Source organism: Ostrea edulis, chromosome 8 (assembly GCF_947568905.1).
Source record: "Ostrea edulis chromosome 8, xbOstEdul1.1, whole genome shotgun sequence".
In the NCBI taxonomy this organism is placed as follows: domain Eukaryota; kingdom Metazoa; phylum Mollusca; class Bivalvia; order Ostreida; family Ostreidae; genus Ostrea; species Ostrea edulis.
Genome location: NC_079171.1, coordinates 8796417 through 8811169, shown reverse-complemented (window position 1 = coordinate 8811169; position 14753 = coordinate 8796417). Strand labels below are relative to the sequence as shown.

Here is a 14753-nt window from a genome sequence, read left to right as displayed (position 1 = left end):
CTTTATATTACAAATCAACTTTCGGTTTCATTTCAAATTCGACGAATTTGTCGTAACCTCGCAGTTCAACTTCTTTTTCGAAACAAATGGAACACATTATGTTTGCATCTGTAAATGAAGAGTCGATGGTCGACGTTGTCATGCCAAAAAGCACATAAATCATAAATTTCACTGTCCGTGTAGATATAGAGAATACAATGTCCGCAACATCGACGTGCAGAAAACACACACTGAAAATGTCTTCAGAAACGGGACAAAACTGTGACGTAGGCAGAATATTCAGAGACATGGAAAGCTATGTGGGACATAAATATGCCTAATCCTTTTTTGGGGCGGGGTGCTGGTTAAGGTTTGGTTTCTATTTATATAAAGAATGATTTAACACGGTGATACGTGGGTGCCAGTTGATTAATGTATTGATACTCCAAAATTAGAAACACTAGATTTATTCGCAAACTATTCAATTTCAATTATGATTTTTTTTTTAGATGGAGGAGTTCGCTTCCTGAAATTGATTTTTACTAGATCCGTGCCTAAATGCTTTAAGTTTATAAAATTATCTGACTGTGACCCTGTGGTTAAGGAGAAACATACATGTACATAACAGGCACACATAGATTAGATAAGTGTTCGGCTGAATAAGAACTCATCTCGAACCGGAGAACGAAATGACAAATTCCTTCATTTTAAAGACAGAATGTGGGTGTACAAAATTGCATTGAGGTGGAGCTTCCCTATTGCACAAAAACAAATACTTCCACTTCTAACATTAACCCAGGAGCAAATATTCATATTGATTTAAATAGCAAGATCAATTAGACTGATTGATTGATTAAATATTGTTTAACGTCCTCTCGAGAATATTTCACTCATATGGAGACGTCACCACTGCCGGTGAAGTGTTGCAAAATTTAGGTTTATGCTCGGCGATTACAGTTTTTGCGCAGGGAGGGATCTTTATTGTGCCATACCTGCTGTGACACGGCGCCTCGGTTTTTGCGGTCTCATCCGAAGGACCGCCCCATTTAGTCGCCTCTTACGACAAGCAAGGGATAATGGGGATCTATTCTACAGTTAGAAAGAGCACAATCAAAATTGTTTATTTTTAAAGTATAAATTGAAATTTCAAATCTTATTCCCCTACATAGGAAATAAAGATGTATTGGGACTGCTACCTCTAGTCTCCAAATTCCATATTTTGATGGCAGTAGTGAATGATAATATGTGCTGGAAAGTTATGAATTTAACCCATGTAGCGAAGTCTGAGTACCCCCAACCCCTTCGCCACTGATTTGAGGATTTGAAGTTTATATAATAACGTTTATTCTCTTGTTATGATATTTATGAATTTTCTGTATTCTGGGTATTCTTTATAATTAGAGGGTCTTAGGTCAGTGGAATTAATACAAGTTCAGTCTCCCTTTATGGATTATAAACTAAATAAATTCCTTTAGCGATAACCACTGAACCAATCTCAATTCGAATGCGAAAAGTCTAACCCGTTAACTTTGATGTATAGCGTCCTCAGCACCTAAAAACAGCAAGACTTCGTCAGAATTTAGCCAAGGAATTCTGACGACTGTTCGCCTTGCGCGCGTTTTTATTCCACCTATTATTATTCTTAAATAACGCTTATCCTAATATGGGAATTCAGCATCCTCATCTCCCTGACTCTATGTGAGAAGCTACTTATTTCTGAACTGACCCCGGTGGTCAGTTAGTGCATCCTTACCCACTGACCACGTACACAAGTTATTTCTAACATCTGTGCATTATCTATCGAGCAACCTGCAAGTGTCCGTAATTACTGTCGGCTTGTCGTGTTTACTCAATAATGCTTATCGCTCCATTATTTTTGTTTATCAGCAAAATGCAAAGATAATTAAGCTATATCATTTTCTTTTAGAAAATGTATAATTTCATTTACACTGAAATAGTATGATATTCAGGTAAAATTTTAGCTGTTTTAGTTCATGAAGTCTTCAAATCCCCTTTATTTCCCCATCCCATGCGCCCACAATTTAAGATTTCGAAACTCGGCCATTTTTAATTGTTTATAAGGAATTTTAAGCAGGCCAAGTTTCCGACTTCCCCATTCCCCACTCTCCTTTGAAGCACGATTTTATGTGTCTCCAGTTTAAAACAGAAGGTATTATGACTCTTATAATGAATATAATTATATTCTACATGTAGTTGTAAACTTCCAGAGTTTTTCAAAGAGATTGATGTAATTATTAATGGCCTTGAGCTGACCACTCTTATCATTTTTGAAAGAAGAATTTTGGAAAATGGAGATAATTTTATTTGATTCAGCCATATGAAAAATGATAATGCAAAAGATTGACAAGTTATACAGCACATATTTCATATTTTGAGTCGCGAGTAGGACGAACAACTTTGGTGCAGGACCGGTAACTCTACCTGGTGACCGGTCCTGTTAACCAGTGTCCGAGTTAAAATGCAAAACTGAGAACACTGTAGCCATGTTATAAACAGTCTTTCTTATGAAATGTACTGTTTGTGTATATTACAAAAAAGAAATTAATAAATAAATACAACCCACTAATAGCTTTATTACCTGTCCAGGCATCATCAGACATCCACACGTTCATTTATTTGTTTGTGTCAAGTCCTGCTGAAAATATTTAACGTATAATAAGCATAAAGCATAATCAATTAAATTAAATAGGGCCGTGTCATTCTAAATAATGGAGCTGTGGAATTTGAATATAACAGTGACATTTAGATAGAGATGCGGGATTTAGATTGTGAAAATTAAATAGAACTGTGGGATTCAAATAGAAATCCAGAATTTGAATAGAGAAAATTAAATAGAGTTGTGGAGTTTAGATAGGGACGCGAAATTTAAATAGTGAAAATTAAATAGAGCTGTGGATTTTCCGAAGGTGAAGCATAAATACAATGAATAAAGTTAATTTCTGTGTTACATTATTAATTCACAGTTATCAGAGTTAAAAATTTTTTTTTATCACAATACATGAATGACAATACAATTATCCAATAAACTCAGGCGTGAAACAGTTATCTAATGGCAAATCTGATTAACAATAACGCACCTCGGAAAATGGCTGATGCCATGCGATTTAAGAAGAAATTATTATTGTTAAAGTTTTTAAATGAAAAGGTGTAGATAACGAACATTGATTAATCTCATCACTCTTATAAGGAATACAAACACGGACCCCTGGACACACCACGTAAATTATATGGCAGCCGTCCCTTAATTTACACATGCCGACTGTCTATTTAAAAACACCTTCGTACTACTAAGTTGTTAGTTTTGTAAGAGTAGAAAATAGTCCACAGCCTCGTAGCATGAGTTATTAAAGTGTTGGAACAGCCGGAGGAGAATTTGTCTTCTAGAATTGCTAACAAAGCAGAACTAAAATATCAAAATCTCTCTTTTGTCCAAGCTTTATACTCCTAAATTGTCAGCTCCCTTGGTCTTTCAATTCATCAGTTCAGTCAAGGTTAAATATTTAACTTTCATTAGTACCATCAAATGAATGGAGTGATGGCTAACTCCACCATTTTTCTTATTTTACCTGTAAAAATAACATAATTTGCATGTAAAATAACGAAAAAATAAACGTTGCCAATGGTTGAGGACGGCCCTTTTGTTCCACGTACACAATACGTTAGTCCATAAAGTACACAGTAAGATTTTTTCGTGCGCGAAAATATTTGTCGACATTTGATATCAAGAGCATTCATATAACTTTGTGAACTAACAACACAATCGGTTACAGTAGTTGATCCCCTTTTATTTTTGGAGAGAGAGAGAAAGAGAGAGAGAGAGAGAGAGAGAGAGAGAGAGAGAGAGAGAGAGAGAGAGAGAGGTCATATTATGATTATCAGTATCATAATAACTAAAGAATATTAATTTAATCACCGACACTCGTCTGGTAGATTAAGTAGCGGTCGCCATATGAATTAAGTATTGACCGCAAGATTAATGTACATTAACTATATGCCCTGGCACCCACCGGCTTTCACGCATATAAAGACACTGCTAACTTCGGGACATCTTCGAAATTAAAGGGATATTGATTCTTTACCTCACACTAACCCTTTAACATCAGTGCTTATCAAAAAGTTGGGGTTGTTCTGATTGTTTCCACACAAGAGTGGGAACCAATGAGAAAGCGGTTCTATTTATAACAACGCGAAGGAGAGATTCAAATAAAAACTTGCGTATTGATATGGCTATTGATACGGCTATTCGAATCGTTTTAAGCAATATTATCTTATGCGCAAATATTTTAAAACTTGATGTACAATCAATAAACATAATTAGTGGTGTAAATATTACAATCAATACAGCAGTATGAGATTGCGTCATTTGTATCCATGTACACCATAACAAGATGCAATGATTTCATTGGATGTTCTATCTATAGTAGGTTGTGTAATGATCTAAATGAGCCGAACTTTTATATAGCGACTGATGTCAAGTGTTAGTGCGAAGCATAGAGGCTAAGCCCGTTTTGGGCCCAAACTCTTGTGATATCATTTATTGCATTCGGGCCCAAATCGGGCTAAGCCCCTGTGGTGCGATGTAACGAATCAATAACCGTTGACTTGTGAAGATGACTTCGGTAATATACAAGATATCCATGACAGTAGGGGCGAGTCGCCTTCATCTTACTAATGTCTACTGTGACACCCTTGAGGAGGTCATTATGTCTTAAACACTGGCAATAACTTTAGGATGAACAAAAAGTAGTGTTATAATTCGTTCTTAAACACAGGTGGAAAGGTCCGTGATATACTTCAATATTTACATTGATGTTGATGCAGTAAATTAGTTCAATCCCTTCTCAAAATCGATTCGGACACCTGTAACGGACACACATTAGGCATTGTCTCCCCTATTATTGTTAGCCCCCATCAACTCATCTTGATTTGGTGTTCAAGTGTGTGTAATATACTTATATTTGTAATACGTTCCCTTTGTTGGGATTAGATATGATTACTTGTACAACACCTAGACTTCATATGGCTTCATATCCGATTCTGAATTCTCATTTCGTAGAACCCTCTAAATACACATTGGCAATAAGACATACAATAATTCTGAAAAAATCCTATTGCAAACGTTATCGTACATTCATCGTTATCAATCAAATTTGTCACCGAATTTCAGAAACCGGTACCTGTGCACTTCACGTGTCACGGGTGGGTCTACAGTGTTCAAGTCGCTGATTCAAACTCGTCTTTCTCTGTCATTTCATGGCTTTGCCTACTTCATTTGTTTGGTAGATAGTAACTATTTCCCGAAAGCATGCTTTTTGATAAATACACCTAGTCCTTTATATCACCTTTCACATGTAATTCGTACACAATTTTATCAATTTCAACACTCTAGACCCACTTGTGAAACGCGAACGAAGTATGAGACGGAAGCACGGGTTTTCTGAATTTCCCGACGAATTTGATTGATCAATATATATCTAAGACATTCTATGTAATATAGTTTTTAAAGCAATATTGTGTATCTTATGAGAAAATCGATTTGATACTGGTCGCAGTAGCTCAGTGGTAGAGCTTTCACTTCGTAACCGGGAAGTCAATCCCAAGACGTAAACATAGATGATGCCTGCTCTTTCCCAAAACATTCTGCATTAAGAAGGACCACGGATCTCTCCGACATGACCTTAAAACGGAGGTCCGTGTCACGGCAGGCGTTGCACGTTACACATATAAATTTATATATCCATACGATAGATTCACTACTCTGTGCTACGTTTTCCAAATCAACTTACGGCAAAGTCGCAAGTCTTAAATTGTATTACACATTTATTACTTTAAGTGAATGAAGTAAAACTTTTCTGAGGCTTAATTTAACATTTTAAAAAAAATTGCAGTTGGAGTGACCTGACAATAAACCTGAAAATTCCAGTATGTAAAGTTTTGTCGTAAGTCGTAAGTTCTTTTGTAAAAAGCGCGTAGATTGTTTTCTATGAATTCATACATCAAGGCATGTAAAATGTACCAATGTCGTGAATACTGTGCAGCCACAAGATGAGTCAATCAACATGGACACAAGAATGAATATTTCAGAACAAACATGTGAATTATTATAGGACTGCACTGTATTTCGACACAACATCCCCTCATTTGTTCTTCATTACATCACCCAAACTGATAGTCCTTGGTCCAAAAATGCATTATTTCATTTCCAAATAAAGACATACACGGACTCCTTTAAAAGTTATATCTTATTAGTTCAATCCGCCGCCTCGTTCCTGGACGCTTTATAAATAGTTTTCGTCTTATCAACTTGTACACCTACGTATATTCTGATAGCTCTTGATTCAAAGATGTTAAAATTTTGAAAACGAATATTGTATATCACTGCAGATATTGACTCTTTAACATTTTACTACTGCAATACGGCACTATGGCGGCGTTTAGTGCTGCCCATAATATTTGGAGAGAAGAAAAATGTTCCTGGCGCCTTTTTACAGCTTTGTGATATTGAAAAGTTTGTGAACAGAAAAATACTATTTTAACACCGCATCGTCAACGTGCAAGCAACGCAATACAGTGAGATGATAACCAGTTTTTGTATTTCCATTCTCCTTGAATGCTGATTTACATGCTTGTTTTTGTATCAATCAAAACCTGGCGATTTAACGTAGGTCGCGGGTTTAGACCTTTTTTACCCACTCGAAAACCCCACCTGAAAATTGGACCGATGTATCTTGACAATGTATATGCAATTCTGTGAAAATTGTTTTTCATTAAAAAGCACAGTTTTTTTTTTTAGTAATTAGGTTTTCAACATACCATTGTTTTAACGGCAGTGACACTGTTTTCCATTGAATTATATAGAACATAACAATTATTGACATTGTGTGATTCAAATTTTAAATAGACAGAATTTGGGTACTGTTAATTTTGTTAATATTAGTATCAAAGCGAAACAAAAACAATTTGATTTTTTTCCTGCTTTTTTTCGGGGAGGGGGGGGGGGGTATCGAGTTCGTTTTATAAAGACAGAAATATCAATGTTTGATTTTAAAAAGAGAAGGAATTCATCAAAGCAGAACATTTTAACAAACAACGTTACAATTAAATAATCGCGACGTCATTCAACGACGTCATTCGTTTACTTTTCATGAGTCACTTCAAAAAGAACTCAAAACAACGTTATTGACTCTTGGTTTTAAGGGGAAATCAAATTTGTATGGACAATATAATTAATTATTTACAAAATACATATTGCAAAATTTCTTAACTTATATGAATGTGTACATATATTGACCTATATATCTTATTCGTTTTGCAAGGCTAATAATTGAAATTATTTTCTTCTTTTGCCATCGCGTGATCGCAGTAGCAAGGAATTAACTAATATTATAGTATAATTTCAATTATGAATCCCACTAAGGTTGAATGTTTAGTTTCACATATTTTAATCAGGTTTTGATATTCTAACCAGAAATGGAACCAAAGTTGTACCTATCTTACACTATATTCATGTTTATCCACCCCCCTCCCCCTACAAACATATGGAAAGGCTCACTTTCCAAACCAAACAACGGGTACCTGTAAAGTGCGAAACGAAAGGAAATCTACCGAAACGAAACAAAATCCACCGAAACGAAACGAAACAGGTTGCATAACCGAGCTCTTTTAATTGTAATAATAAAAAATGGTTACAGTTTGGGGAAACACACTAAACGAGGGGTGGGGTCGCCGACATTGGATCCGCCTTTTGACATATATACATTGTTTGAAGAAGCTGGTGTTTGAGAAAATTGGAATCAGGAAGAGCTCTTAACCTCTTATTTCATTTCTAACTGCTGAGGTGCGAGTACTTACAGTAATGGAAAAAATTAAATAGTATAACATATATGAATGCAATTCGGTAAGATATATATATATATATATATATGTATTATTAAAAATTATTATTGATATATAAAGAGTCTAAAAATTCTATTCATTTGGGTTGTTGCTAAGACGTGGAATTGAAAACGGACGGAGAACGGAAATTTTTGTCATGCAATAATATCAGGAGGAGGTCAGCATTTTGTAAAATCAAAAGGCTTATGAACAAGAGAAGCAGAAATTACAAAGAGAACGGGAGGACATACTAAAAATCCACCGTTTGATATACTACATACAAATACAGAATATCCGCATGTATATATATTTGTCTGTAGAGCAAAAAATACTGAAACATGTATGTATGTCCAAAGGTGGATCCAACGCCGGCGACTCCACCCGGCGGTAAGTGTGTTTCTCCGGACCTCTGAGATTGTAACGCTCCGTTCTGAAATTTATGGATCTGAAACTAATTGCACATGGAATTTAATCAACTTCGGATGTGTACTTTGTACTTACTCACCTTCCCTTTCCAACTTTTGAAACTTTGTATCAGTCAAGCCGAAAGCCTACACCAAAGGGGAGGCGAATCTTATTTATACGTGGTAACTTTCACAGGAGCCTAAGATACCATTTTTAAATATTATAATTAAAAGAGTTCGGTTATACTATCTATTTCGTTTCGTTTCGGTGGGTTTCGTTTCGTTTCTATTTCGTTTCACACTTTACAGGTACCCACCAAACAACCCCTTGAAAACATGAACGCGTTTTAAAACTATGCTTATTTTTAACTTGTATTACAGATTCACTTGAAACGTCTGTTACTTTTTCTAATTAACTTCACTCTCTTGTTATTATAGAATTTAGAGTTTTCAGCCCGTTGTAGTGTTTGAAATAACCGTGCACCCGACCGTCCGAGATGCATGAATTTTACCACGGGCGAATAAATTTCTTGGTATAGACACCCGATCGGACGTGAAAAAATTTCCGCTAAATGAAATTATTGTACCTGTAACAAAAAGGACAGATCTCATCAATTTAGTATATTTTACTGCATATTCAACTGTATATCAAATTTCAATAAAAATAATGAACTAGAAACGAATTAGGTCCGTCGTACTCCATTAGAAGATGTATACTTGTAGTAATACATGTAAAAGTAAGTTTTAAATATGCAGTTATTTTCTCAGGGTTAGTAGGTCTTTGGCTGGGCGAACAACTTCACAAGCAATCAGCCCTGCATGTCTAGCTAATTTTACAGCGAATTTCAAATACTCTTTGATGTGGGCAGTTGTTAGTTCAGCTTTGCGAGAATACCTGTATTGTATACTCGCTGTTCCCCAATTATACCGGCATTCATTGTGTAAATATGATCGATTCTCTCTCTCTCTCTCTCTCTCTCTCTCTCTCTCTCTCTCTCTCTCTCTCTCTCTCTCTCTCTCATCACCAACCCACCACTCAAATGTTTATTTATTAAATGAATATTTAAAACAATAGGTAGATCTTCTTAAAGGTAAGGTATTAGAACAGAGAACTTTGCATCTTCCCCAACTCAATCGAGTCATTTACATTATGTTTTTTGATATTATGACTTATAAGTATATCATAAACTCATAGTACATGTGATGAATTACAATAGCTACCGTTATGGCCACATAAACAATTAGAATAACCAATAACAACGAGACTATAATGACCAAACAATTTTCAATCGACAAGCATTGCCCGGTCTTAACCAGTATTGACCACCGGCCCGGTCAATACTCATATTGACCACATTTCTGCCAACACTGATTATAATAAAATTCAGCCCGTATGTATTACAATATAAATAATGTGTACATGTAATAAATAGGCATTCATACTTGATATAAGAAATCTTATCGAAGGTAGAGTTAGCAACCGCGAATTCGTTAGTTAGAGCTCCTCTGGTGTCATGGCTAACACTCAAATACATGTAGGGATTGCTCTTTTGCAAATTGCTCCATGGTTACAAGTGAGAGTCCCGAATCTTTTGGATATGGAGACGACGCGATAGGCATTGCCCGGCGTTAAAGAACCCTCACTGCTACGGTCGTAACCGATGAACATTGCTCTAAATTTGTGTTACTTCCCCTACAACTGATGAGTCACAATATACGGGACGTATAACAAGAATATGAAATGCAGGCAAGTTATAAACTTACACCTATTTCAATGGAAATAAATGTACAATGTACAATACTGGTTAAGACCGGTCAATGCTTGTCGATTGAGAATTGTTTGGTCATTATAGTCAAATACAATTGTACAATGATTTTGACTGCGGATAACTCCGTTTACCTGATCAGGATATAGGGCTCACGGCGGGTGTGACCGGTCGATAAGGGATGCTTACTCCTCCTAGGCACCAGATCGCACCTCTGGTGTGTACAGGGGCCATGCTTGCCAATCTATCTTTTTTGTATTGCTTGTGGGAGTTATGAGAATGATCACTGTTCGTCATCTTCACCTTTCATACAGTAAATATAAAATATTACCCTTAGTATATATTTTACATATTGTTGATTGTTTTAGAATAACGAATACATAATCCGTATTTTATATCATTTTTATTTACTGAGACAGACAACTGCAGATTATGTACAGAGACAATTTATTCGCTTCTTCTGACAAACCACCGAATCAACAACAACAAAAAAAATAGTAGAGTTTCCTACATACTTGATGTACAGAAATACAAATACATGTAAATGAAATATTGTATGTGACGAAAACATTCTAAGGTATTTATAACCTCATTTTAGCTTTAAGGTTATACATATTGATTCACTATCAATGTATTCAGTCTTAGGTTTGACGAGGTACTGGAATCAAAAATAGAGCCAAGGACCTCCCTTGAGTGAAACCATTCAACTACAGCAACCTGCTCCAAGACCAGTGGGTTGATACTGAAGACTTTTGTTAAGTTAAAATACGGTGACTCATCCAACGAAATCATATTTTATATTTGATTTTCAATTAGAATTGAATTTATCAAATCGTCCAACAGCTTGTGTTTAGGCATATTTTATCTCATGGAATATTTTAAAACAAATCTACGAAAATCTACAGTTTATACACTTTCATGATTTTGTAATTGCTGCACACACAACACACACTCCTCTCCTCCATTAGTTTAATAAACACTGGCTGTAAAATATCCTCAATAATCCTAATGAGACTGCCAACACCAGACAACACGTGGATAGTGTCACTTCCTCTAGCGGCAACAAAGATATTACCGACAGAGTCTATATCAAGTCCACGGGGTTCTTTCATTTTGATATGTTTATACTGCCAGACGATGTCTCCCTGATCGGTGATTGCGGTTACTGTATTAAGGGAATGGTTACAGTACACAAGGTGTCCATGTTTTGTTGTACTTATGTTAATAGTACCCCATTCAACTTTATATTCTTTCAGTTTTTTACCAGACATATCAATTTTTATAATCTTATCTACACATGCTACATAACACGCTCCATTGTGTTGTGTTATTCCATACACTGTTTCGTTTATATTGATACTTCTCAGTTTATGTAAATCAGACGCAGAAAAAACTTCAATAGAGCTCGTTCCATTACACGTCACCAGTAGTTCCTCTCCAGCTTGTATTGCTTCAAAAGGGTTAGCTAATCCATCAATGACTTCCGTGAATTTCCAGTCTTTGTTATAAATAAAACACGTGCCATTAGTTTTGAAATCTGCAACAACAAAGTTACCATTTGACAGAATATTCCCGGTGAACACATTCGGATGTCCTCCAGCAATACTGAATTCTGAAACTAAAGATAACGCAATGTCATTTACATCGTACGTGATGTGACGATCAGATTCAGCATATTCAATATCTCCAAAAGATTCCATATTCCTCACTTCTTTCAAAACTTGTGATTTCGTTTCCGATATCGTTATCTGTTTCTTTGTGAATTTAAACTGTTGAAGCTGTAAGAGCCTCTCTTTCACTCTGTAATACGTCATCACCATTTCAGCATCATTCTCCGTCTCTTTAGCGCTTTCAATGTTCCGGCAGCAGTAATCTGTACACTGTATACCATCAGTAAGAGTATTTGTACAATTACATAACTTCCCCCTTCCTTTCTTCAGGGCACCCGCTACTTCCTCTAAATGTTTGTTCTTCAGTATTTCTAGGTGATCAACAAGTTCTTTGAATTCCCTTTCTGTTTTCTCTATGATTTCGTCCACTGAATTCTCTATTTCTGCTACATTCTTCTCTTGTTCGTTCTTTGCTTCTGTCAGTTTTTTTTCCAGGTTCTTCACATCGCCCATAAGTACATCCAGTTGTCCATTTTGTTTTATATGTTTTGCCATATCTTCCATAGTATCAACACTTTCACATTTCCTGTGCTTCGTTCCTATACACACTGAACAACATGGCTGCTCATGATCGTTACAGAAGAATTTTATAGTTTCTTTTTTATGTTCTAGACAGCTATGGATATTTCCTGATTCAGGAAATATGTCCCCGGATTTCATCTTGTTCAGTTGACACACGGTATGGTCTTTTGAGGGCAAATGTTTTCTGTGATGTTTGGTACATACTACGCATAAATATTCAGTGCAAGAAAAACAGAACCCGGTAGCATTTTCATTTTCGTTGTCTCGTAAGCAAGGATCGCACAGTTTCTTATCACGCTTATGAACGATTGTCTCTAAAACTTCATTTAAAGGGAAAATCCCCACCCACTCGTCTGGCTTATCGAAGGCTCCAGGACTGGGAATGTACTTTCGGCACAATGGACAATTAAATCCCAAACGAGGCTCCGTAGATTTACACACATTAACGATGTAGGAAGATAAACAACCGTGACAGAAGGAATGTGTACACGGTAAAAACCTTGGCGACTTGAACATTTCGAAACATATAGAACACAATGTAACATCCTCCATTGAAGAGCTGTCTAGTGATGTTGCCATCTTTATAAATTACAAATCAACTTTCGGTTTCATTTTAAAGTCGGCGAACCCGTTGTAACATCGGCGTTCTAATTTTTACCAAATACCGGAACACACCGTGATGTCTGTAGATGAAGTGTCGATTGCCAACAAGCACACAAGGCTTTAAATTTCACTGTCCTCATTGTAGATCTATAGTCTAAAATATCAAATATTCGCAGCCAACCCCTGCGTGTAGAAATAGGACAAGATTGCGACGTAGTTTCGTAGGGATATGGAAACCTATATGGGACAAAAATAAGCCTAATCTGATTTTGTTAAGATTTAAATTCTATCAAATATAAAGACTAGAATAACAATAATGACACGTGGTTGACAGTAAATGTATCGATATTAAAATATTACAAATACTGAATTTAGAAGTACACGCTGTTTTCAAAATCTGGGAGCTTCCTAATAATTTCCTACAGAGCTATACAGCTCTCTGAAACAAATATTGAGAAACATCAGAGAGCTACAGATTAAACCCTTCGAATTACCAAGCGAAAAAAATGCACATGGTTGATGCTTTATATCGCTGGGTTTTTTTTTTTGCTCTGTTGTCTCATAGATTTAATATAAAAATCTGAACATATTATTCTGCTATACTTGAGTCCAACCATATCTTCAAATGTTAAATAAAGTCCCATGTAACCTGACAACTCACAGCTTCAAAGGATTTCATTTGTTGATATAGCCAGGTCTGATCTGTTTAAATATTTTAGAGTGCTTCAGATCTGCAGCTACCCGATAATAAACGGGGGATAATTTACATGTATACATTTCATATTTAGAATGGCTCCTATAGGTATTTCGTGTAAAGCCTGATTTCACCATTGGTAAAGCAAGACTCTCAATTAACGTATATGCTTACTCCTTGGCACCTGATCACACATCTGGTATATTCAGGAATAAGTGTTTGCCCAACTCTCTATAGTGTATTGCTTATACAAAATGAGAATGATCATTGTTCGTTATCTTCACATCTCATACACCAATACAACCATGTACTTTTATACGATTTCATTTTTGTTTATGTTTTCCATTGGATTTTAAAATACAGGGTTGTGAACAATGCAAAAATTAAGGAGGTTCCATGGGATTATTGTATGATAGATATGTTTTTTATAATTATAAAACATTTATATATAGGTATATAAAATTTAGTAAGAAATTATTTTAAGGTATCATATTTCCTTAAAGTAATGTTCTTGAACTTTCAAATTGAAAACAATCTCAACATAACGTCGATTGGAGCAAACAATGCAACCATTAACAAATACTTACACGAGACTGAAATAACCTAGATGAACTGATACGCGCACTATACAGACGTGGCTTTTGTTGGAATATTTACAAATCATTCAAATGACCTCGATATATATCCTGTCAATTTTTGTTTACCTTATTTTCTAGTGGAATAATCAAAATGAAAGTTAGATATCTTTAGAAAATGACGATAACTTTTAAACAATTGTTCCTATCAGCAATCTATGGCGTGTATACGTTTGTAAACACGAGCATGTTTCCTGGCGGAAGAGCAGGGACAGCGTTTCTTCGTGGAATCCTTCTAGAAATTATTAACAAACAATACACGTGTAGTTACTAGATTGCGTGCATAATGTGAACGACTTTCGTTTTTGTATAGGACAATTCTTAAAACTATACTCACACAATCACCAATGAGCGTTGATGGATAAAAGTAAACTAATGAAAAATCATTGGTTTTATATCCATTTTCAAAATCTACACAGACAATTTTCACATCCAATTTTATTGTACTAAAATTGCCTGTCATTATCTGGTGGTATGTAGGTAGTAAGATTGGTAATACTGAAGAAACTTATTAAAATGAAAATTGTAGTCAATTATTCTGTAGTACATTGGAGAACAGCGTCCTAAATTGGACGCCTACTAAA

At 35.6% G+C, this 14753-nt stretch overlaps 1 protein-coding gene across 1 annotated transcript; it reads right to left on the bottom strand.

The window, feature by feature from the left end:
* Positions 1 to 10944: 10944 nt before the first annotated feature.
* On the bottom strand, positions 10945 to 12816 carry LOC125661054 (tripartite motif-containing protein 45-like). The gene has a single exon (XM_056147427.1). It carries the CDS (start codon positions 12814 to 12816, stop codon positions 10945 to 10947), a length of 1872 nt encoding a protein of 623 aa, XP_056003402.1.
* Positions 12817 to 14753: the final 1937 nt, after the last annotated feature.